The sequence below is a fragment of the Sus scrofa genome, chromosome 4 (genome assembly GCF_000003025.6).
Source record: "Sus scrofa isolate TJ Tabasco breed Duroc chromosome 4, Sscrofa11.1, whole genome shotgun sequence".
Classification (NCBI taxonomy): domain Eukaryota; kingdom Metazoa; phylum Chordata; class Mammalia; order Artiodactyla; family Suidae; genus Sus; species Sus scrofa.
The window spans coordinates 87,790,431-87,817,519 of NC_010446.5; the positions used below are offsets into that span (position 1 = coordinate 87,790,431).

Consider the following 27,089-nt stretch of genomic DNA (forward strand, 5'->3'; position numbering starts at 1 on the left):
AGGCAAAAAATGGAAGTCATCTTGTTGAAAGGTTCTTATACTCTATGTGAAATGATATAGTCCTTGAAGATAGACTTCAGTTAAAGATGTAAATTGCAAACTCTAAAGTGAGCACTAAAATAATATTTTTAAGACTTACAGCTAATAAATCAAAAGATAAAATGGAATCATAAAACTTCAGTTAACTGAAAAGGAGGCAGAAGAAAAGGAAGGAACATAGGACAAATAGAAAACAAATAGCAAGAATATAGATTTTAAGTTAACCATATAAATATTCTTATTAAATATAAGTGGTCTACATACCCTACTTAGGAAGCAGAGATTGGAGAATGGATTTAAAAAGAAAAAGCAAGTTTAAACTACATATGGCCTATGAAAAAACACTTTAAATATAAAAACAGACTAAGTTAGAAAATAAGGAAGAAATGTACCATGAAAACTTAAAAGAGGGAGTTCCTGTCGTGGCGCAGTGGTTAATGAATCCGACTAGGAACCATGAGGTTGCGGGTTCGGTCCCTGCCCTTGCTCAGTGGGTTAACGATCCGGCGTTGCCGCGTTGCCGTGAGCTGTGGTGTAGGTTGCAGACGCGGCTCGGATCCCGCGTTGCTGTGGCTCTGGCGTAGGCCGGTGGCTACAGCTCCGATTGGACCCCTAGCCTGGGAACCTCCATATGCCGTGGGAGCGGCCCAAGAAATAGCAACAACAACAAAAGACAAAAAGACAAAAAAAACAAAAACAAAAAACAAAAAACAAAAACTTAAAAGAAAGTTAAAGTGGCTATATTAATATTAGACACAAAATATTTCAAGAGAATGAATAAAGATGGTATTTCACAGTGATAAAAGGGTCAAGAACACATAATGAGCACAATCTTAAGTATTTATACACCTACTAAGAGAGATTTACAACAAATGAAGCAAAAAATAAATTACTACAAAAAATAACAAATCCACAACTTTTTTTAATTTTTGTTTTGTTTTGGTTTTTTGCCTTTTAGGGCCGCGCCTGCAGCAAATGAAAGCTCCCAGGATAGGGGTCCAATCGGAGCTGCAGCTGCCAGCCTACACCACAGTTCTCAGCAACACCGGATCCTTAACTCACTGAGCAAGGCCAGAGATCAAAACCACATCCTCGTGGATAGCAGGCAGATTCGCTACCACTGAGCCATGACAGGAACTCCTGACAAATCCACAATTACAGCTGCAGATTTAAATTGTTCTTCACCTAATTTCTCTTCACATATAGATAGACAACAGTTACATGAAAAGAAATTTAACATCACTAATCATCAGGGAAATGCATATCAAAACCACAGTGAGATAGCACCTCAAACCTGTTAGAATGGCTGTTACCAAAATATAAAATATATCTTTTTCTCAATATAAAATATAGACTCAATATATTGTATACCTGAAATTAGTATACTGTTATGTCAATTACAACTCAATTTAAAAAATTATATTAGTATTTCCGGATAGAGCAATAAGGCAAGGGAAAAAATAAAATGTACCCAGATCAGAAAGGAAGTAAAACTGCCTTTAATTGTAGATAATATGATCAGTTATATAAGAAAACAGATGAAATCTACAAAAAAGCTACTACTAGAACTAAAAAATAAGTTCAATAAGGTTTCAGACATAAGATAAAACTATCAGTTGTGGTTCTATATACTAGCGGTGAACAATTACAAGTTACAGTAACAATAAAAAATTAAAAAATATTTAGGGATAAACATGACAAAAGACATGAAAGACCTGTACAGTACCCAACATTGCCAAGATAAATATCTAAATAAGTAGAGATATATACTACGATGTTCATGGGTCAAAAAAGTCAGTGCTATTAAGATGTCCATTCTACCCAAGGTTTCAGAAGGCATACTTGTATAAACAAACAAAATGATTCTAAAATTCACATGGAAACACAAAGATCCCAGAACAGCCAAAATAAATTTGAAATAGTAGATCAAAGGGGAAGGACTAACATCAGATTTCAAGACATTATACAGCTACAGAAATCAAGACAGTGTGATATCAGTGTAGAGAGAAATATGTCAATGAAAGATGAAAACGTCAAGAACTAGACACACATATATATGCATCTATCTTATCCTGCAGCCATTCACTCCTAGGTATTTGTCCAAAGGAAATAAAAGTATACAGCCATACAAAGACTTAAGAATGTTCCTAACAGCTCTATTTGTAATAGACAGTGCAAACTGGGAAGTAATCACATGTCATCAACAGGTAAATGGATAAACAAATTACAATTTGTAATTACAAATTACAAATCCATGCAATGAAATACTACTCAGCAGGCCTGGGATAAGAACAAAGCAAATAAGGAGCCCAGGATGCAAAATGTAAGGAGGTGCTCATTTCCAGGGTCATGGAGTTGCCTGCACTGCTTTGCAGGATCCTGAGGGTGAGAGCCTCCTTGCATTTTACACCCTAGGCACCTCCCTTGCTTCACCCTAGTCCCATCTCTGTTACTCAGTAATTTTAAAAAAATGCTCTATTCATACATGCTACAACACAGATAAACATTAAAATATTTGTGCTGAGTGAAAAAAGTCAGGCAAAAAGAGTACCCACTGTATGTTTCTATTTATATACAATTCTGGAAAATGAAAACAAGTCAGTCTACAGTGACAGAATGTAGATCAGTGGTTTCCTGGGGAAGGGAGGAGTAGGCGAGAGAAATTACCAAGGGGCACAAAGAAACTTTTGGCGGTGATGGGTTTGTCACTATCTTGATTATAGCGATGATTTCATGGGTTTATATATAAGTCAAGGCAGATCAAATCATGCATTTTTAACATGTGCTGTTTAGAGTATGTCAATTATATTTCAATGAAGCTATTTTCGAAAAGTAACCTCTGGAGTAAGATAATAGATTTTTAATTGTACATTTTCACTTCCATTTTCAAAGCAGGTATCCAAGGCTTTCCTGTTCCGTCACCCCATGGGGGATTTATGTTTACAAGGCAGAAATAAGAAACTTCTTGGAAAGCTTGCTCTCATTAAAGGACTTCCTGGAAAGCTTGCTCTCATTAAAGGACTTCCTGGAAAGCTTGCTCTCATTAAAGGACTGTAGGATGAAGAAGAGGTGGCAGAAAGATAGTGAGACTTCTCTAGGCTGGAAGGGGACAGAGGCAGGCAAATTAGAGTGTGTACGGGCACCAAGCTCCTTTCCTAGAAGTTCCTTGGAGAGGTAACAAAACATCAAAGGGAAATGGTGTCATGTGAGCATGGAGCCCACGCTTGGCATAGAACAGCTGAACTGCCGTTCTTAAAGAATATGGTGGGCTTGGAGAAGAAGGACATCCACCATAATCAATGATGAACTGAGGCAAGAGGCCCTCATGCCCATATTACACCTAGTAAAGCTCCTGGATTCTTGTCCAACCCTAGGAAAGGGAAGGATGACTCTGCATCAAGGCCCAGCTGACCCTTCAGAAACAGTATGATTAAGCAAAACCCTTCATAGTCAGCTTTGGCAAGAAATGCGACAATTACCCAACTGAAACTCTTCTCTGTTCTTGTCCACTGCATTTTCCAAGTCAGATTTGAATCAAGAGATGAGCATGGGGATTTGGTGTCATTTTGCCTCTTCTTGTCAAATATATAATTTTTCTTTTTTTGTCTTTTCAGGGCTGCACCCACGGCATATGGAGGTTCCCAGGCTAGGAGTCTAATCTGAGCTATAGCTGCCAGCCTACGCCACAGCCACAGCAACTCGGGATCCAAGCCATGTCTGCAGCCTATACCACAGTTCACAGCAACACCAGATCCTTAACCCACTGAGCAAGGCCAGGGATCAAACCCGCAACCTCATGGTTCCTAGTCAGATTCATTTCTGCTGCACCATGACAGGAACCCCTCAAATGTCCATCTGGCCCCAAGTCTCTACTAAAATATAAATCAGATCATGCAACCCTCTGCTCAAACCATTCCATTAACTTCCCATCTCCTTCACAGAATAAAACTCAAAATCCTTACACATAACCTATCTCCTGACTATCTCAGATGTTGTCTCCACCTGACACCCTGTCAATCACTGGCCTCCGTGCTGTTCCTTAAGCCCATTGTGTGCTTCTTCAGAAATCAGCATTTATTGTTGAAGTATTTAATTTAATAACATAATAACATAATCATCTTCACAAAGTGGAGGAAAGAGTCGTGGAATACCACAGTTCCTACTTTTTTTTCACATTATATCTCTAAAATCTGAAGCCAACTTGCAAGCAAAGAGTGAGTCATATTGTTCAACTGTCAGTATTTTTTTAATGATACATCTTAGCGTCAGCAGTTCCTTATATTCAATGAAATACGTTAATAATAGCATCCATTTAGAAACATGCATCAAGTGTCAGGCATTAAGATAAGCATTTTGTCATTCATTATTTCAGGTGTCCCACGTGTTACCCATTTTACTAGTAAGAGTTTTAATAACTGCCTGAGACCTTTCATTGAGCAAATACTAATTCAGATTAGACTCTGACTCTAGAAACTGTGACCTCACTAAACCATATAACCTCTGAAAACCAAAAGATTTCAAATTCACTCCTGGCTCTACCATTTAAACCACATGGGATCAGAGCAAATGACATACCCTCCTGGGGTATCCTCTTCATATGGAGAGCAAAAGATCTGGAGGAGACGTTTTCTAAGGCAGTGGATCCCAAAAGCCAGTGCGTGGATCACTTGTTTTAGAATAGCTTGGAAGGTTCTAAATACATACGTGTGAGCCCCCACTTAGAGATTTTTTTTCCTTTGGCATTATCTGAAGCAGAGCCCAGGAACCTGTTTCTAAGGTTTCCTGGGTGATTCTGCTGGGCAGCCAGTCTTGGGAACAACACTACTGCCAAATCCCTTCCCGCCTGGACACAAGATTATTCTCTCGAGCCATGCCTGACGGCCAGAGAAATCCTCATTCACAGTCCCACAGGATACATTCCTGGCTATCATGTATCTCTAGTCACTGAGCTATGAGTGTAATGAGAACTGCTTCCCGGAACATCTAAAGTAAACCAGAAATGGGAAAGGAGGGTCGCATGGGGTGAATCATGATACTGTTGCAAATAACTTCCCTACCAAGGCACTGCTTATCCTGGGAACAGCAATCAAGAAGTTTCAACAGAGCTGTCGCTGCTATAGCTACCCTCATGAGAAATTTCAGTTCCTTTATATTTCCTGCACTCAGGAATCCTTCCCATTTTGTGTTATCACTAAACTCAAACAGGAATGTTCGCTATTTAACAGAGAGAGAGGGAGAGAACAAGAGGGCAAGATTCTACCTAGGATACTCTATTTGCTGTGAAAAAGTACCAACTCCCTTCCTGAAGGCTCTGTTCTCCTTATTTATCATTGTGTGAGAGCTGTGGTCTTCCAAGTGTGCTCCCAGGACCTGCAGCATCACCATTACCTGGGAACTTGTTGGAAATGCAAATTCTCCATCCCCACCCCAGACCTACTGGATCAGACATGCTGAGGATTTTTCCCAGCAAACTATGTTCTCACCAGCCCTCCAGGCGACTGGTGCACACTCATATTTGATAATTAAAGGAACTGGGGGATGAGATGAGGCTTCAGTTCTCCACATAAACAAAATGCCAAATGTGTCCTCCTCATCCCCTCCAGCTCTTCCATCACACAAAAGGGTTTAAGTCCATTGTATGTGGACAGCAGCATGGCAACTGCACTTATGAGAACTAGATGAGCTCTCCCTGAATCAAGAGGAGTTCTCTGAACCCTGCCTGGAGACCAATAAAGAGTTCTTGGAGGGGAGGAATTCAGGATAATAGGTGACGTGTTATTCTTGCTAAGAGGCAATCAAGGTGAGGGGGGATGCAAACTTGGCTCTGAGAAGCATCTAGTGTATCAGCAAACCCCACAAATTTACCTCCTGAAAAGTTCTTCAGTACAGCTCTCTCTCTCCTTCCCCACTCCTCCCATGCAGAGACCAACCTCCACCTTCTGATCCCCCCAACCCCTGTCTGAACCACTCCAATACTTTTTCTATTGAGAGTTTAATTTATTTTTATCTTTTACTTTTTAAATTTTTATTATAGTTAATTTATAATGTTCTGTCAATTTCTGCTGTACAGAAAAATGACTAGTTATTCATATATATATATATATATATTTTATATAAATACATTCTTTTTCTCACATTATCCTCCATCAATGTTCCCTCACAAGTGATTGGATATAGTTCCCTGGGCTATACAGCATGACTTCATTGCTTATCCATTCCAAATGCAACAGTTTGCATCTAACCCCAAACTCCACTCCCTCCCCCTCCCCCTTGGCAACTACAGGTCTGTTCTCTATGTCTATGGGATTGTTTCTTTTCTGTAGATAGGTTCATTCGTGCCATATATTTATTAGATTCTAGATATAAGTGATATCTTATGGCATTTGTCTTTCTCTTTCTGACTTACTCCAATGCCTTCTAGCTCTTCTTCCTGGTTCCGCTATTGTCCTCTCTCCACAGAGTAGCCCAAGTGAACTTCCTAAAGCCTTATTCTAACATGAACCTTCTAACAGCTCCCCATTCTTCTTAGTATAATGTGACCCATGGTGCCTACAGGATCGGGCCTCAGGCTACCTACTTTTCTGGCCTCATCTTGGGTCATCCCAGATCTACGATCTCTAAATTCCAATAAGTTGGTCTTATTTCAACTTCACAAAGGCACAACATACCTTCCAACCTCAAGGTCTCTCTAAACATGATGCTCCCTTTGCCTGGAATGCTCTTCCTTTCCCCTCCTTTACCTGATAACACCTGTCATCCTCTAGCTCTTAGACCACCCCTCTCTTAGGGAATTCTTCTGCACCAATTAAGTTAGAAATCTTGGAAGTGCCTGTCATGGCACAGGGGAAACAAATCCAACTAGTATCCATGAGGATGCAGGTTCAATCCCTGGCCTCTCACAGTGGGTCAGTGACGCAGCATTGCCATGAGCTGTGGTGTAGGTTGCAGATGTGGCTTGGATCCCCGTTGCGATGGCTGTGATGTATGCTGGCAGCTGTGGCTCCGATTAGACCCCTAGCCCGGAAATTTCTATATGCCGTGGGTGCAGCCCTAAAAAGCCAAAAAAAAAAAAAAGGGAAATATCTTTTAAATGCTCTTATAACATACTTCTTTTCTTTGATAGCACCTTTCACACTTGTGCTATAAATAGTTGTTTATTTAATTTTGGTCTCGCCACTCAACAGTACATGTTCTAAGGGTAGGGAGCCTGTCTATCTTTCTCTGTTGTCTCTCCAATTTCTAGTAGGCTGTCTGGCATTAACTGAGTGCTCAGCAAATATCTCTTCAAAATGTGATAAAAGAAGAGTTTTCTGTTGTGCATTATAATTAGGACTTAAAGACAAACATCTGGAAAGTTAGGGAAAGAGAGCCCCAACTAATGAAATTTAACAAGGGAGCAGACAGCTAGACTTCCTTATAAGTCTGGTTTATTATATACTTTCTTGCAACCTATATTTTTGTTCATGGTTTAATAAGTATATGTATTTAATAGCTGTTCATGTATTTAATAAGTACATAAGGTAGGTACTAGGTAGGTACTATTCTGAAGATTCGGTATCAGGTACTATTCTGAAGATTCGGTAGTGAACATGACAAATAAAATGATTCTACATTCTGGTAGGGGAAACAGACAAAAGATACTAGCTTTTAATAATCAAACAGGAAAACTGGCTGTTTGACACTAGCTATTATTAGCTATTACTAAATCAGGTAGTGTGACAAAACTATGGAAAACACTAAAACGTGGTACAGGGATAAAAATGATGGTGGGTGAAAGGAGGAGTTCTTTTAGGCTACAACCTTCACCAGAAGCTTTGCTTTACTTGTTTACCTCTTGTTGAAACTGTAAGCAATTTTGAGAATAGCAATCATTTCAGATTCTTCCTTTGCCCCTTCAACATAGAGTCAAATAAATGTTCAACATTAGATGGTCAGCCATTAGATGGTCAACACACACTTGCCAAATAAATAAGCAGACAAAGTGGTAGAGAGATGGGTAGGTGGGTGGAAGGGTGAATGCAAGAATTAATGAATGGAGACTGTGAACTTCACCACATGTTGAATTCTTCAGAGCAGCTGCTATGATTGATTCATTTCTCTGTCTCCCAAAGTGCCTGGGCATAGAAGGTACTCAGCCCACATTTGAAAAAAAAAATACCCTTCTCAGCAGGGTATTCAGGGGGCAGTGCTTTCCCCAAGGAGGGCCAAGATTTGTTAGCACGAATGCCATCTTGTTCCCAGCTCACAACAACCTCCAGAGAGGGATGCTCTTTCTGCTCTTTCAAGGGCTTTGTTGGCATTTGCATGAGAGGAAGAGAAGTTCTGACATGAATATTAGTCAGTGGAGGATCTCCAAATCAAGCCAGAGTAAGGCTCTGGGCCCCAAGTTATAAACCCTTTTCAGACAATGAAGTAGAGTTGGTGGTCCACAAGTTGAGACCAAGGAATACAAGGATGAGGAAAGGGAATTCAGAGACAAGAGCCAGCAAAGCAGCCATTAAGGAAAGTTTCTTGATGAATCAGTATTGCCAGAGGCCTCACAGAAAGGACACAGGAAAAGAGGCAAGCTGATCTTGGATGGCCTTTCTCATCCTAGTGGGTCTTTGGAACCAGGATGAACCTTGGCCCAGGGCAACCAACGTGGCACTTCTCAGCAGTACCAGTGTGGTTTTCCTATTGACTATGTCTATTTTTGGTAAACTTCTGTGGAAGGGATTCCAGCCAATAGTGAAGACAGAACTGCCAAGTAGGCTCAAGTCCTAAATGTCAGGTCCCCTTCTTTCCCCCAGTCTACTTCATCATTTATCAGAGCCCATCAATCTGCCTCTGAGCTCCACATTATGAGATAGAAAGCAGCATCAAAAAGCAGAAAATAGCAAGGAAAGCAAGAGACCCTGCAGCAAAGAAGTATCACCTGATTTTGCCTTTTGAGTTGTCTTGGTGCTTTCCTGACGCTTCTGCTATCCACCAATCTCCTGGACAGAGAGGCCAACTCATTTTTCGAGTTTCCCAGAGTGGAAAACTACTGGCACTGGCTGCTGCATGCCCAGGCGGAAACTCGCTCCATCCTGAGCTCTGGTAGGGCCTGGCAAGCAGGCTGAGGAGAAGCAGCTGCCACCAGGCCCCAGCTTCCAAGAATTACTTTCACACTGTGCTGCCAAAGTTGGGAGCCTGAAAGGGCTGCTTGTTCCATAATGTTTACCATCTCACTGTTAGCTCTAGACCACAAGCTCCCCCGTCAATGAGTGTTCTATATGCAGCTTCCAGGAAAACACACACATGGCACACATGAGGCCTGGGGCAAGGAGAGCCAACAGCTGGGCCTCTTCGGGCACAGAGAAGATACAATTTGACCGACAGAAGTGGGGGTGGGGAACTGTGTGTGCAGTTATGTGGGTCAGCTGGGGGACCCAAGACAGTCCATGGCCTAAAGGAACATCTGGACCATAAAGCTTTAGAGCCAAGACTTTAGGAAACCAACCCTCTGATGGCTCCATGTTAAATATCAGAACTTCTGAGGCCCAGAGAGGTGAATTGACTTACTCAAAGATGTACAGCTGACTAGTGTAGTCAGGACTGAAGTTCAGATCTCCTGATCCTCGGTTCCTCTTTCATCAAGCCTGGCCACCTTGACCTAGTTTTTCTAGCTTGAGAGGGAATAAGGTGGTCTGATTAAAGTGTGATTTGGGCCCCTTCTTTCCACAAGCTCTATTAGCAGGCTACTTCAGACTGGATCACTATGCAGGTACATATCTACATGATGGGATCTTGCTAGGTGCCAAGGAAAATTATTTGGGTTCCTATAGATACAAAGAGGCTATTTTGCCAAGACCTCTTTTGCCCAACTTGAAATTTCATATAAGAATAGCCCTCTAAGGGACCTGCCATATAGCAGAGGTAACTCTAATCAATATTCTGTGATAACTTATATGGGAAAAGAAACTGAAAAAGAATGGATATGTGGATGCATATAACAGAATCACCTTGTTGTACAGCAGGAATTATCACAACATTGTAAATCAGCTATACTTCCATAGTTTAAAAAAAAAAAAAAGAATAGCTCTTTATTATTTCAGTTTTCCTAAAAGCCCAAAATACTTTGCAGAAACAAATATTGCAGAGCTCCAGAAGAGAGGTCCCCAAGCTGTAATGGATTTCTTGTTACTGAGATGAGGGTCAGATGAGATAAGTTCTTACTCCTGGTTAACAAAGTTAATAAAAGCCTCATAGTAAAAATAGAGTGCCCTTTCCTTCAACAAGGAGGCAAGTGATAGAGACAGCTGGGTAACTATGCGTTAAGAGCTGAGAAAGAAGCTGCTGCATAGTTTAGAATCATCATAGATCCATGCTTAAAACTTGATTCTGCTACTTCCAAATTGTGGAACCCAAGACAAGTTACTAAGCCTCTCTGCACCTCAATCTCCTCACCCTCAATAACACTGCCAAGCAGGGTTGTTGTAAGGATTTAATATACTGTATACAAAGAACATAGCACACTTCATGAGAGGCAGTAGGGAATCACTAAATAATATCTAAGAGAAAGAGAGGGGTCATTTGTTTTAAATATTACATTCACTCTTTCTTAAGCAATTCAGAGGTTTTATGGCTTTGGGAAGGATTTTTAAGCCTTTAGCCTCTCAGTTTAATGACAATAATAGTACTTGTTTATAAGAATACTATAAGGAGATATGAGTAAACATATGTCAAGTACTTAGATAGTAATGTTTAGAGCAGAGCAATGCTTAGAGAAGTAACATTTAATAAAGATTAGATGTTATTTATTTTTCAATAATTTTACTCTAATTCACTCTAAAAAAATATTGGAGTTGGCTTCCAAAGCTGTATAAGATACTAAGTAAATAAATAAACAAGCAAATAAGTGAAGGAATGTAGGAAAAGGAAAAAAATAGGGACGATTCAAAGCTATGGATAAATCCCAAAACATGTTACACTTGGTTCTTTACTGTTTGCTGGGATAGTCCTCACATTTGACTCTGAGCTTCCTACTAGCCAGTTCAAGAAGCAAAGTATAATCAGTTAACATGAATCACAAGGGCAACAAGGTAAAAGCTAAACTTTAATTTTTGTTTCCAAGTGGGATGGAGTAGCCTGCAGTAAGCAATGCTCCCCCTGAGGATAACTAGAAGAGCTAGATAAAATTTAAAAAAATCATCTACTTGAAGGCATCTGATAGTTGCTGAGGTAGTGAGAACAGAGGCACTGCTACTTCAGAAAAGGGAGAATTTGTAGTCAGCTGGGCTAAGGGCAAGACACTGATTCTGGGCTTTGCACCAGTAGGGGGGTTACTGCTTTTGAAATAACCTGGGATCCTTCTAGCAGGCAGCTTATTTTCCTGTTCAGCACATTTGCCAAATACTGGAGTTGTGTAGAGAGGCAGTATAAAAACCTAAGGGAAAACCCTCTGAAAGGCTGAGCTGAGTTTTTGAGTCTGACAAAACAAAGACTAGAGTTCAGGACCCACCAGGAAGAGAGGCCACGGATAAAACATAGGATTTTTTGAAAAGCACTGAATGACAAAGAATCCAAGTTTATACCCTATCAATTGCCCAGAATGAAGATATTCTACCCTACCAAGTAAAGACAGAGCCAATGACTTTACTGTTGACCAATCTGGACTTTGGGTTCACAGGCTCTTAAGAAAATCAAAGATCCAAACACATTTCTAAAGAGAAGAGCACCCTAGCCTCACAGAGAAGTGGGCCAAGCCAGTATCTACCCACATGCAGGGCATCTTAGTGGTTATAAAGAAAGAAATATGTGTTCAAATTTATCCTGATATTTATAAATTTCTTGTTCTTGGCATTTCAAGAGAGAAACTCAGATGCATCCTCATAAGAGAAATTAAGGATACATTTTATTTAATCAAGAAACACAATCAGTAGCCAGAGATATATCATGTTGTTGCTAATGAGACAGGCTAGGAGTTGGAACCTGGTACCCTTCACTGCAGTGCTTGCACCTGGACTTACTCTCCTCTTCTCCCCAAGCAACAGAATACAAAGAAACTACAAGGGACTAAAAAAAAAACTGCACACCTGTGCAGCTGGGGCAAGTTATGAACAATAAGATACAAAAAGACCAAAACCCAATTCCTCCTTCTGAAGTATTGTGAGCAAAAGCATAGTACTGCACACAGTCCCTGCACTCAGCGCCACCAAGAGGGTGGGTGGACCACCTAAGCCACCCTCCAGCCGACCCAGGGGTCCACTCCTATCTCTTCCCCATTTAAGGAACCAGTTCACCACCCCAGGGAGCAAGCAAGGAAACAGTTACTTGTTTTGCTCCCACATGCTACAGCATGAGTGCCAATAAAACTTTGCCTAAATTTCCCTTCTGGCTTTTTATCAATTTCTATTGATTAAAGAGTCTAAGAACCTGGGTCAGTAATACTATCGTCATTAGTCGTCGTCGTAGTACAGTAGTAGTAGTAGCAGCAGTAGCAGCAGCAGCAGCAGTAACAACAGCAACAGCAGCAGCAGCCATTATAACAATAGAAGTAGTAGCATAGTTATTCATCACTGTTGAGCAAGTAACTCAATAAGAAAAGCTGTAACAAAGTCCTAAATATTAGTCTAACCTACTAAAGATTAGATGTTATTTAATATTGTAGCTTTCTCAAGGTGGATTTAGCCTAGCCTCATAGCCAGGGCTTCTCCTGTGCCAGGATGAACCATTTCTTTACTTAGCAATGCTTATACATAGAAGATACACTTCACTGTTAGACCTTATCTCTTGACTTAACAGCACTCAAAAGATTAAATACAAATTCATTGCCTGAAATACCAAGGGTAAGAGCTTTACACACATCTCGGCAAATTTAAGCACATTTTTTTCTGTATTTATGACCACTAAAATGTTCTGCCCGCAGGCCAAAGTGGGAAGTTAGGCTTTTAGGAATAAGCACAGAGGCTTCTTGACCTCTACAAGGGGAAGGGCTCTTCCAGCCCTTGGACACCAGACGCTGGACTTCTTTACTGCACATTAGTAGCTGCAGCTCAGGGAACTTCAGTCTGTCATCCTCCTATGTAGTAACACTTTCAACATTTGAAGGAATAATATTCTTATGTCTGCTCAGCTTCTGAACATCTTTGTAAGACCAAGACACACGTGGCATAATTTAGATCCTTTTTTTTTTTTTTTTTTTTTTTTTTGTAGAAATACACAGAGAAGCCAGGGAACTTCTTGACTTTCCTTCATTCCTGCCTTCTTTTAATTCCTCAAACATTTATTGATTGCTTCTATAAGCCAAGCAGTACGAAAGCCATGAGGACACAGAAGATGCTCACCACACCAAATAAGACAATGGCCAAAGTCACAATCATCTGAGGCAGGAAAAAAAGAAGTTGCATACTTTTTAACAACTCATCACCTCCCACTTAAGCCCCTCCAAAAACCCTCATTGTTTTGAATGTCTTAACTTTTGCTTTACTTTACTGTGTATGTGTCCAAACCACTGAGAAATTCTGGGAGGCCTATCTTGCCACATTCAGGCTCTTCAGAGGTCTGTTGGCTAAGACCAAGAGCTAAGTCAACAATCACACCATTTTCCCCAGAAAAAAATACACTGTCGTGGATATGCTCGGCCTGGGCACAGGGCCATGCATTAGGATAGCCAGAGTTCAGGGTTGTCAGAAACCCCTATTCCCCAAAGGTAACTTGAGTCTCTCTCTCGGTGACCACAAGAGACCATAATAGTCACTAGTGAACTCTTTTGCTCTTTCCTCCTCCATCATCCGCTTGATAAAAACTGTTGTTTTATAGTCTTTGGGTAATTTTAATTTCTTTCTCTTCCAAAAGTAACAAATCACAACCCTTGATATTTTTATATAACTTTCCAAAGCCCATTGACTTCCATTATCTCATTTGATCTCCCTACAGTAACCCTGTGAAGTGCAGGCAGCAGGCAGGGTCTATTCTTCCCATTTTATAAGTGAGCAAAGTGAGGTACAGAGATTTGCCAAACATCACAAAGCAAGACAGCAACAGAGCTGGAAATAGAATATAGATCCCTCCATTTCCATTGCCATCTCTATCCACCATCTATGTTGTCATCACACTCTGCTGTCAGCACAGGCTCTCCACACTGCCTGTAGTGTGACCTCAGGGTCAAGAAGAACCACCAATTTGGGGAACAATCTGGAAAGAGGGTCCAGAGAAACTTATTGCTTGTTTAAAGTTTAGAATGTCCTGACTCCAGATTTGTTTAAATCTTATAGCAAAAGGAACATGAAACTGGGCAGGAGGCCACTAGCACAGCATTTTGTTATCACTGGGTGAAGGGAAAGCCTTTGATCAGAAAGCATCTGTCACATATCAAGGATCCCAAAATTATGTGATACCTGTTTTTGCCACCACCTTAACCTCATCTTTGTCCTATGACCCTTCTATGGCAACCATCTCCTCTCCCTTGTTTTTCTTTTTGTGACTGTGCCTTCACTTAAGCTCAAAATCTCTCCCTTCCTGTTTTCATCCAGCCCGACAAATTTCTTTATCTCTGGATCTCTCTTGTACCTTTAGTATCTCAACCAGCATGACACCAGAGACTCGATGTGATTGGGTAGCAAAACATTCTGAGTCTACCACTCCAGGAGCAGTAGAGCATAGAGGTCAAGACCGTGCTTTCTGGAGGTGGATCCCATCATAGTTCTGCCACATGGCTAGGTCTATAACCTTGAGTGAGTTACCTAAAGTTTCTTGGCCTCAGTTTCCCCTCTGTGAAAGTGAAATAACAATGCTACCTACTTCATAAGATGGTTGTTAAGATTAAATTTGTTGACACCACTTAGAATAGTACTTGGAAAATATTAAGTGCTCATTAAATATTTGTTGGTACTGTTCCTTGAAATCTGCATTTTCTTTTTCTCCATTTGGCACAACTAAGAGTGCTCAAGGGGCAAATGAGTTTCTGTTATCCCCAGAGGAAGATCCTCTTACTGGCAGGAAGGATACCAGAGGCCACCCTCAGGCTAAACTTGATAAACAAACATACAAACAAGAAAGAGCCAATCTGGGCAGCATCTAGCATTGCTCAGTTAAGAGAAATTCAACCAGGGAGGTCTCTTCCCAGCCGTTTTTATCTTTTTCCCAGGGGCCTTCTCAAGCCATATAAAGTGTGTACACAAACACACACACACACACACACATACACACAGCCTTAATTAAACATGCATAGCCTTAATTAATACCTCAGGTCTGGTTTCAGAAGCCTGGAACCAGCACTACATTCTCATTAACAGTTGAGGCTCCATTAAACCCTCTCAGCACATCTCTGGGGACAGGAATGATGAGAACCCAGGGAAACACAAATGATTTTCCAATTTGGAAACGTATTTAGGTAAAGTAGCAGGTATCAGCCTTGGTGTGAGATAAGGGAGTGGGGACAGGGAGACAACTCTGAGCAGAAGGGAACCAGAACATCTCCAGGGCTGTTTGGTTTCTCTGCAAAGATCAGTCAGTCCTGAAGGGCTTCCAGCTATAGCTTTGCTTGCTGAGTGTCCTAATGAGATCCAAATTCCAAGTGTGAGCTCTATATGATCCTGAATGTAGGACTGATACTGAAAAGAATAAAACTACAGTGATGAACCAAAAACATATTTGGAACCAGTAGGAAAAGAATCCCAAACCCTTAATATCTTTGTTCCTTCTTTCAAAGTGGGGACGGTCTAGACACCAAAGGAGGACTCCCCACCCCACGAAGTGGCCCCTGTGAACTGCTAGCAAGTGGCTTACTTCCTAGGATGGGAAAATGAAGAATGGAAATGGGAAGTCCCAGGACTTGGCTCTGTACCCTGAATCCTAAAGGCCTAGGTTGCTTGTTGGGGAGGAGAGGGGCGTTTCTCCCTTTTTGTAAGCACACATAGTCATCACAAACCAAGTCAGGAGAGTGGGGCAGTTGGCAGTTCTTTACACAAGCAGTCATATAGTTGGCTGGGTGAGTCCTTAGGACTTCAGACCTGGGAGAGGTTTTCAGGATCATCAGATTTCTGTTTCCCACTTGGAAATCCATAAGTTTCTGGATCCTCAATGGCCACTGAAACTGGTCTTATACCCTGTGGTAAAGACGAACCCTGGTGGCTGATCAAGCAACAACTATAGCTTGGAATATTCTTGCACTTCCTTGTGGAGTCTAAAGACTTTCTTTCCCATGGAGGGACTCTCAACTCTCCTGTTAAATCCAGTAGCCCCAGACCAAGTTGGGAAAGAGGGTCCTTGACCCATGGACCCTACAGGAGGATGAAAAACTGCTTCTCTGGGTCCTTCACTCATGACCCTCCACCAGGCAGTCCCACGTGTACTCTTCCTCCCTCTCAGCCACTGCATATACTATTTCTTCTGTCTAAAGGGCTTCTTCTTGGTTCCACCTCTAGAGAAAAAGATGCCCTACAGCAAATGGATTCTAGTACCATGAAACTTCTGCAGGCCAGATTGGGGCAGGGGTTTCTGTACTCAGCTTGTCACTAAGGAGAATTTTAGGATTTAAATTTTAAAATATTTACAAGATATCTCCTATGTGCTTAGCCTAAAAGGCAAGATTCTCCTGAAGTTCAGACTTTAGATCCCTGAGCCTGTGAACTAGCAGGGAGTTGGGGATATACAGTCTTTTTTATGAAGAATATCCATCCAATTTCTAAGCCCAAAATCTATCAATATCTTCTAATACGGACAGCTAAGCTCCCACACCACTCAATTACAGTAAGTTTGTGACAAAAGGTCTCATATATTATCTAATCCAACCTAATTTTACTATTGGTGAAAGGATTAAGACAGTACAAAGAGGTGTATAATATCTTAGTGTCCTACAACTGATTTGAGACCAAGCCAAGGGAAGCGAACTAAGTGTCTATCAGCAGGTGAATGGATAAAGAAGGTGCGGTATGTGTGTGTGTTTGTGTGTGTGTGCGTGTGTGTATGTGTATAAAATTTTGCCACTTAGAGGGCAACAAGAATGGACTTAGAGGGCATTATTGTAAGTGAAATAAGTCAGAAAAAGACAAATACTCTATGATATCACTTATATGTATACTCTAAAAAATACAACAAACTAGTGACTATAACGAAAAAAGAAGCAGGCTCACAGATACAGGGAACAAACTGGTGGTCACCAGAGGGAGAGGGAAGTAGGAAGGGGCAAGATACAGGTAGAGAATTAAGAGGAACAAACAATTATTAAGTATAAAATAAGCTGCAAGGAAATATTATACAACAGAGGGACTATAGATATTTTATAATAACTATAAATAGAGTATAACCTTCAAAAATTGTGAGTCACTACATTGTACACCTGTAACTTATATAATTTTGTACAGCAACTATACTTCAATTAAAAAAAAAAAAAAGACCAAGTCAGGATTGTATCTAGGGTTGTTCTCAAAATAACTTTCTTTTTTTTTTTTTTTCAAATCTTCTTCTTTTTTTTTTTTTTTTTTTTTTTTTTTGTCTTTTTGCCATTTCTTGGGCCGCTCCCGTGGCATATGGAGGTTCCCAGGCTAGGGGTCTAATCGGAGCTGTAGCCGCTGGCCTACACCAGAGCCAAAGCAACTTGGGATCCGAGCCGCGTTTGAGACCTACACCACAGCTCATGGCAACATCGGATCCTTAACCCACTGAACAAGGCCAGGGATCAAACCCAAGACCTTGTGGTTCCTAGTCAGATTCGTTAACCACTGAGCCACGACGGGAGCTCCTCAAAATAATTTTCTAAGTGAGTTAAACATTATTTTCCAAATGAACTACAAATCATTCATTAGACTGTTCTAATAATATCCAAATTATTTGATGATTTATAGAAATGTTTTTTCAGAAATTGTTGGTATGATTCTTTGATGCAGATGCCAATAGGTAAAAGATATTCCTGAGCCATGATTTTGACAGAGGAAACTGCCTCACATTTTTCCAGGGACTTCCTCCTTGAACTGACAGTCTGTAGGTCCCAATCCCTGAAGTACTTTTGCAGGGGATGTTCACTAGGCTCACACCTCAAGACTATGTACACACACCTGTATTTCAGTATTTTCCATGAGAACCTGCATACCTTCTACTTAGCCCCTAGTGACAATGCCAATTTCAACATTGCCATTACTGGAAATGACACTAACATCACCTGACCCACCACCTGCTTTGCTGCCACTGTCAAAACTCCAGTGCTTTAGAGTAGTGAGCCAAGGGTCTCACGGGCATCATGCCTTGACCTATATCACTAGCTTGCTCTGTAGTCTCCATGGGGGTGGTACCTTAGGAGACCTATGCTCTCAAATTATAGATAATTTCTTTAAATACCAGTATTATTCACCCTCTGTTGGCTTATGCTGACTTTTCTAGATTGATATTTTTAAATATTCAATATCCCTATTAATAAGTCATACCAGGAACAGAAGGCTCATTGACCAATGGTCATGGTGAAATCTTCCAAGTGAGCTTAAATCAATATTTGTTTTAGACTTTATACATTAATTGAATTTAATGCTTAGCCCAGTTGCTATTTGTCAAACAATATTTATTCTTAATGAGCTATTAAAACATCTTTCAATATTTTAACAATTGAATGTATATAGGTTTCGTTTACAGCTCAGTTCTCCTGGACTTAACTCCAACATTTCATCTATTTATCCTAATGGCCAGGCTGTGGGGAAATCTAACTACCCAAGAATTTACTCTATTACTTTCAGTAACACCAATAAGGACTTCTGAAGTCATCCTTAAAGTGCATTTACTATTAACCTACTCTGTGTTCATCAAGCCCTAAGCCTCCATGAAACCCAAGTTTTATGACTAGACTCACCGATGACAACGTCTCATTGCTTGTTTCCAGTTAACCTTGATAAAATACCAAAAATGGTAGAGAGAAGACTTATTCCTTCAACATACTTCAAATACTCCATGTTCTTCTAAAGATCATCACAACAACTTTATTTCTTTTTCTTGACAGAAAGAGCCAAAAGAAATAGTTGATGCCAGGAATGGGGGGAGGGAAATGATTTAAAGTTAACTATTTTCTATCTTCAAACAGCCCATTGCCTGCTCCAGGGCTACAGCAGTGTTGTCTAACACAGATAGCTAGCTCTTTTGGTTTGGTCTCTTAAATATCTTTCTGGCATACCAGTCTCTATGAGTGTGCCTAGTCCCAAAACACTGTGCCATTCTGTGCACTCATAGTGACTCTTAGAGACCAAAGCAGGGAGAATGACATGGGGCTTGTTAAACATAATAGAGGCAACTAAACTTCAACTAGGTGCGAATAATACACACCAGAAAACTGAAATAGTGGTGCCAAAGTTCAGATCTGAGATATATCAACTATGTTTATTATAAGAAAGTAATAAGGCACTGGATTTATTTAACCAACTAATCACTGATTTTAAGGTGTTGGATTATATATGGCCTATATATGGCCTATGGAGGTATAAAGAAAATCCCATAGAAATAAAATTTTTGCAAAGGGAATATAGTGAGCATTTCACAAATGTATGCTCATGCTATATGAAGAGGAGAAAATGGAAATGCCCTTGGGAATCTAAATACAGAATGAAGCCACTGGATCTCTGATATATTGCCATGGGGTGGTACATTGGTAAAGTCAATTTGGAAAACTTCTTGGCAGTATGCAGAAAAATAGATCACATGTAACATATAAGCCAGCTTATACTAGGCATATACCCAAATGACCTGAGTATATATCTTTATCAAAATACCTTTATAAAAGGATTATAGAAGCTTCATTCAAAATGAGGCCAAACTGGAAATAATCCAAATTCCCACCCAGTACAGACTGGATAAACGAAATATTAATACACAATCATGAAAATAGTTGCCAAATTCGTGCAACATTAAGGATGAATATCATGAACAAAATGCTGAATGAAAGAAGCCAGACACAAAAGAGTATTTATGCATCCTATGATTCCATTTATATAAAGTATAAGAACAGGCAGAACTAACTTATGTTGTTAGAAAACAGAATAACGACTACCCTTGGGGGTTAGGATGGGGAAAATTGACTGGAAGAGAGCATGAGGAAAGCTTCTGAAATGCTGGAATAGCTCTGTTTCTTAATCTGGATACTGCTTAGATGGATGTGCTCAGTTTGTAAAATTCATCAAATTGAGCACTTAGGCTATGTTTATACTTTCCTATATTTATATTTGTGGCAAATGAAAAAAATGACTCCAATCTTTCACCTTTCCCTGTATTCAGACCTTTCCCATATAATCTTTTGTGCCCTCCCACTCTGACTCAGGGCTTGGCCATATGACTTGCTTTGGACAATGAGATCTCAGTGATCATGGCTCAAGCTCTGGCTTGCAAAATGCTGCATGTTTCCCTTTCTGCTCTTGATCCTGTGAAATTTTCATTAAAAAGTATCTACGCTAGTCTGCCAGAGAAGAGTGAAGAGTGAAGTTGCCCCAGTTGTCAGAGCCAAGGCCATCCTCTATGAGCCAATAAATAGCAGCTGATGGAAGTTTCCATGTGGCACAGTGGGTTAAGGATCCAGTGTTGCCACAGCTGTGGCACAGGCAGCAACTGTGGCTCCAGTTTGAACTCTGGCCTGGGAACTTCCACTTTCTATGGGTGTGTGGGGGTGAATGCTTGACTCCCAGATATGTGCATGAATCCAGAAGAGCCCAGAAGAGTAGTCCATCCAAAACCAGACTAAATCACCAATTTTGCATAGGTTGTTAAGAGACATTACTATGGTTAATTGGCAAATGATACAATTATATACTTCAATTTAAAATTAAAATACACATGTAATAAAAAAAAGGGGGGGGCAACAGGAAGGGCTAACATATCTATTTTTGAGCACATAGGAAAGAAAAACTGCCTGAAATCGTACAAGATCAGGGTCCTCAAAGCATAACATGACATTCAAATAAAATAAGGACCTTAGCCAGCCAAAAATAACTGGAAAACCAATCTGCAGAAGTTGTCCAAGACATCTAAAAATTATCTCCTTCTCTTTTCCAAAAGATGGCTCCCACCTCCCATTTTTAAAAATTTACTTGTATTCCACTCTACTCTACAAAAGAAGTCTTTAACAAATAGTATATGTTATATAAAGAGAGTATATTAGTTTCTGTTCCTGCAGTGGCCATGTTTCACCATGAAGGGTTTAAAGAAAAATGGTGGGAATGACCCTTCAGAACCCTTAGTAGTGCCTTTCCTAAGATGAACATTGATGGGCTTGAGTGTTCAACTGGTCTTCCAGCACAGGGCTGAGCAATGGCTGTGTTACCTGGATTAACCTGAGCTTTTGCAGAACTCAAGATAGTCAGCAGCAGGAGCAGCATCCAGGGCATTCTGGGAATCAGGATCATCTCAGAAGGTGGTGTTAGAACTTGAGCCTGCAGCCCATCAAAAATGCAAGAAAACAAGAAAGAGGAGAGGGAATGAGTGAGGCAGATACTGTCAACATGGATGAACACAATTTGTATGATTACCTTTGTGTTCTTACGTGTTTATTTCTATACAACTTTAAATCATAGACTTTGATAGTTGAATGGGACATCAAATAGTCACATAATATAAGAGTTTTCAAACTGGGACATTAAATAGTCATGAAATACAAAAATTTTCAAACCCTAGTAGATCATATACTCATGGAATTAATATTAGCAAAAACTATAAGTGGGTAACAAAGTTTCAGTAAGATAAATACTTACCCAAATTGTGAATGGTGATAAGTAAAACTTTTATTTATGATGTTTTCATAATTTTGACATTAATTCCAGTATTAAACCAAGAAAAACATTAAATGATGTTACTGTGTTGACCTTTCAAAAGGTCAATATTTAATCCTAATTTATTAGTTTGGGAGTGGTACCTGGAATTTTGTATTTTTAAGTTCCCCCAGAATAATCCATGTGGTAATGGATTAGTTGAGACAGCAATATGAACTCGTGTTTGGCTTAACAGAAATATAGATGGCTGCATATGGAAATGTTTACAAATATGTGTGTATACATAGGTTAATGTTTACACACATATTGCCCTGCTATGCCCTGCTATGTCAGCCTAGAGGCCCTAGAAGCAATGACATCCCAATTGCAAATCTAGTAGATAAATCTTGATTTCTAATACCATTCTCCAATCAAAGGAACCAAGGTTCCTTGGAAAAACTGCTGATTCTAGGACTGGAGCAGGAAATATGATCTTGAGGAATCTTAGTGCCCCAAATTGAGAAAGTATACACACATAAAAATGATGGGGATATGGCAAAGGAACACAGGAGCCAACAGAAAGAGTTTCTAATGGCCAAAGCTGGAACAATCTAAGCAACAAAATAAATCAAGTGGTATTGGATTATAACCCAAGGTATAAAATAAATATTTACAAGCCGATGCTGATATAAGTAAATGATTGAATAAACAAATGAGGGCAAATAGACAAATTTCCCATGCGAAAGAATTCTAAATAATTTATCTAGATACTCTTTTCTCTTGAAGAGGTGGTGTATAACCACCCCTCCCACCCCCAACCCCCCCCACCCCACCCCCCCCACACACACACTCCCTTAAGTGTGAGCTGTACACAGTGACTTTCTTCAAAGAGCACAGCATGGAAATGGAGAAAGTTTTCAGTAGAGAAACATGATGACTACTACTTCAAACCAGGTGATCAAGGTTGGCATCAGCTTTGACAAGTCACACTGAGAGTAAGTATGATATGATGTGATGAAAATGGCACTTAGCCTCTATGGTCTTTCTCCCCAGAACCCATGACAGCAGCCTAGTCATGAAAAAAAAAAAAAAATCAGACAAATCCTAATTGAGGGACATTTTACAAAATTCCTAACGTGTAACCCTCAAAACTGTGAAAGGTAAACATCATGATATCATTCAAACATGGAATCTTTTTTTTTTTCTTTTTAGGGCCACACCTGTGGGTATATGGAAGTTCCTAGGCTAGGGGTCAAATCAGAGCTGTAGCTGCCAGCCACAGCCACAGCCACAGCCACAGCCACGTCAGAACCGAGCCGCATCTACAACCTACACCTCAGCTCACTGCAACATCAGATCCTTAACCCATTGAGTGAGGCCAGGGATTGAACCTGTATCCTCATAGATACTAGTTGGGTTTGTAACCTGCTGAGTCACAATGGGAACTCCTATATGTGGAATCTAAAAAAAGAAAAGGGATACAAATGAACTTATTTTCAGAATAGAAATAGACTCACAGACTTTGAAAAACTTGTGGATACCAAATGGGGGTAGGGATGGACTGGGGGTTTCTTGGCATGTACACTGAGGTATACATAATGATTGGCCAACAGGTTCCTGCCGTATAGCACAGGCAGCTCAGCCTGATATTCTGTGATAATCTACATGGGAAAGGAATCTGAAAGAGAACGGATGCGTATATATGAATAACTGAATCACTCTGTTGTACAGCAGAAATTATCACAACCTTATAAACCAACTATACCTCAGTAAAATTTTAAAAATGAAAAAAAAAACTGTCATGTATATCAAAGACTTGAAAGTCTGAGAAACTGTCACAGCTAAGGGAGCCTAAGGAGAGACAGTGATTAAATATGTAATGTGACATCCTAGATGGGAACCTGGAATAGGAAGAGGACATTAGGGGAAAACTGAAGAAATCTGAATAAAGTATAGACTTTAGTTAATAATAATGTATCAGTACTGGCTCACTAACTATGACAAATGTACTACACTAATATAAAATGTTAATAGGGTAAATTGGATATTGGGTAAGTAAGAATTCTAGATACTATCTTTGCAATGCATCTGTAAATATAAAACTGTTTAAGAATAAAAAGTTTATTAAAAAAAGAAAGTTTCTTCCTGGTAACACTAGTAATTAACAAACATTGGATCCACTGTTAGAAAAAATTATATAGTGCAAAATTATAAAGAGAGATGAAATCCACTTAAGCTGGAGCAATCAGAGAAGGCTTCATGGTAAGATCAGCATCTGACCAGATTCGTGAAAGATGAATAAGATTTTAATGATCAATAATGGGAATGGAGTAACTAATAGGATAATAAAGCAAGGATACTTGTTTGAAGAAATAGAGCTTTCTATGATGTTTTCTAGGCAGTAGAAACCTGACCTACCCAAAGTGGTAAGAAAAAAAAAAAAGGTGTTCAGATAGTTCTGCCTGAAGAGAATGGAGCCAAAACTAATCAAACAGAAAAGACTAAAGCAACAGATTTCCCTGGTGGCCTAGTGGTTAAAGATTCAATGTTGTCACTGCTGTGGCTTGGGTTTAATCCCAGGCCTGGGAACTCTTGCATGCCCCAGGCATGGGCAAAACAAAACAAAACAAAAAAAAAAGGACTTGATAGCCCCAAGGTAGGGAACAGGGGCAGGAAGTGATCCATGGCCCACAAAAGGGTAATGAGCGTGGTTCCATGGCATTGATTTAGATGAGATAAAATATGTCTCAGTGGCTACCACTGCCAACAGCAGGAATACTGTGCTTCCATAAATGAGTCCACCAAAAACCACGCCCAGAAGAAGAAATACACAGGCAGAAATTGGAAACATCGGTCTTGGCTGTAGCCTAGCACTAGCCTATAACCATAATCCAGGATGTCCTACAAAGACATGAGCTCCTTGTAAGCAGCCATTTAGCCTTGTGAGCACGGCCTTAGCTGACCACCCCTTCCTAGCACCTTTTGAAGAAGAGTCCTACAATTCTCTTTCCTGACATCTTCCTTGTGGTTCCTTCCTTGATCATTACCTTCTCCCTCCATATCTTCCCCAGTGGTTCCTTCTTCAAGGAGAGTCTCCTATACCTCATTCCCTTCGCACTGAATTTGCTTCTGCTAGATCCTCCATAGCATTGTTATAAAATTATGTATTTAATCATTAGCTTCAAAATGGCTCATTCTTGGAGTTCCCATTATGGCTCAGTGGGTTAAAAACCTGACATAGTCTCAGTGAGGATGTGGGTTCGATCCCTGGCCTTGCTCAGTGGGTTAAGGATCCAGCACTGCTGCAAGCTGTGGTGCATGATGTAGATGTGGCTCAGATCCAGTGTCGCTGTGGCTGTGGCATAGGCCTGTAGCTGCAGGTCTTATTTGACCCCTATCCCAGGAACTTCCATATGCTGGCGGGGGGGGGGGGAACCCAAAAAACAAACAAACCAAAAAAACCAACCTCTTTTTTATCTCTCCAAAGGAATACTTTATATATTAGACAAAGTAGGTGCTCAAAAATGGCTTTTAACTGAGCTAAGTAGAACTTACAAGTTGCTCAAAAGGGGTTGACTTAATTTTCTTTTGGAAAGTGTTACTTGGTATCAGGCTGTGAATCTCCAATACCAGTGATTATTTCTGACTTGTTTGCTTAAAATTAGGGTGTCCAGCAGCTAACAAATACAAGAGAACCATTAGCAAACCTAGAACTACTATAACTATACCATGGATATCTAACACACACCAAGGACCAGGTCATGTAATATTCATGGAAACCCAATAAGGTTTGTTTTCATCAGTAAGGTAACTGAGGAGGAAGAGGTTAAAACTGATCTGGTTGCACAGCTGATAGGCACCAAAACTCATACATGAACCCAGGGTTTGTATTACTCCCAAATCCACTTAAGCTGTTTTGTTGTTTGTTTTGGTTTGGTTTTTATCTATACTCTCCTTTGATTTGACCTCTGTCTACCTCACCAGAGCTATGCCCCTGCTGACTTTTTCCACTTCAGTTCCTTTTAGACTTCTTTCATTTCCTTTTTACATTTCCTACTGCCTCCGGACCTCTGTCAGAAAGTTTCATACCTCTCTTTGTCTAGATCAATGACCATTTCTTTCTTCAGTGATATATTCTCTGATCCACTTGACTGTACATGCACTGGAAACATCATAATTTTTCTGCATAGAAATGGTCATAGTTTCTAAGTATATATCCATTTCTGGGGTTGTCTAATTAATGTCTCTGCCTCCCTAAGCTCCACATTTATTTCACTCATCATTGCATTCTCAGCACTTAGCAGAGTGCTGGATAAACAGTTGCAGAGTGAATTAATGATTGTCATTAGTGATTGCATCTGACTATTCTAAATTCCATACCCTAAAAGGAAGTATCCCCAAAGCTTGTTATAAGCAGACAACATCTTTTTCTGCCTCTTTGAATGAATCTTTCCAAAGGTTCAATATTTAAGCAATGTGACATGTGAGCAGAACACATAAACATACATGGAAGAATTTCAAGAAGATAGAAGGTTCTTCTCTACCCCCTTCTTTGATTAACAGTACAAATGTCTTTGACAAAAAATTATTCACACCTTTAAAATGAAAATTCATTGGCCTTCACTCATTCATTCAGTAACTATTTACTAAAAGTCTATTAGGTGCTGTGCTGTGATAGGTTCTAAAAAATGCAGAGAAGAGCCCCGTCATCAAGGAGGTTATAATATACAAGCAAACAAGTTAATAAGAAAGCTAAGGAGATATATGTGCCATGGAGACAACAGAATGCAATAATATGATGGAGAGTGAATGAGGGCTATTTCAGGGAAGATGGCCAGGGAAGCCCTTCCTGAATATGGCATTAGCAGAGAAACTGATAAACAGAACAATGAACAGAATAGGCATTACTTATATATACAAGAAAAGACATATATAAGTGGGAATATTTCTATATGAGAAAAGGGGCATTTAAAATTGGTGAAAAGTATCAGATGATTCAATAGCCTCTTCAAAAATAAATAAAAGTATATCCATGCCTCAGACAAAAATAAAGAGCTCAACATGTAAAAACAGAATTATAAAAGTACTTCTAGAAAATATTGAGACTCTGCTGTGAGCTAAAGGAAGACTTGCATAAGTAAGATGAAAAAGCAAAATCCACAAATGAAAAAAAGTAAATTTTTTCATCAAAATTCAAAACATTTTTGAGATAAAAGATATTACAAACTTAGCAGACAAGCAACAGTCTAAGATAAATACTTTAAATTTTACAACAAAACAATGCGTATGTACATTTTTGGTATAAATAAGGAATCTCAATAAATCATTTTTTAAAAGCCACTAGAAAAATGAGCCAAGTAAATAAAAAGCATTTAA

General features: G+C 39.8%; 1 protein-coding gene across 10 annotated transcripts in view; it reads right to left on the minus strand.

Moving 5' to 3' along the window:
- Positions 1–27,089, minus strand: part of DDR2 (discoidin domain receptor tyrosine kinase 2) — a 162,081-nt gene that overhangs the window by 40,693 nt on the left and 94,299 nt on the right. For 8 of the 10 annotated variants that reach the window (XM_021089500.1, XM_021089494.1, XM_021089497.1 and 5 more), the window contains one exon: positions 21,290–21,398. The exons of 1 other annotated variant lie outside the window; for it this stretch is intronic. In XM_021089500.1, coding sequence (XP_020945159.1) covers positions 21,290–21,371 — 82 coding nt within the window. In that variant the 5' untranslated portion in view covers positions 21,372–21,398. Of the gene's footprint in view, positions 1–4,614; positions 4,893–21,289; positions 21,399–27,089 lie in introns of those variants that run through there. One more of the 10 variants, XM_021089498.1, reaches the window with a different exon arrangement.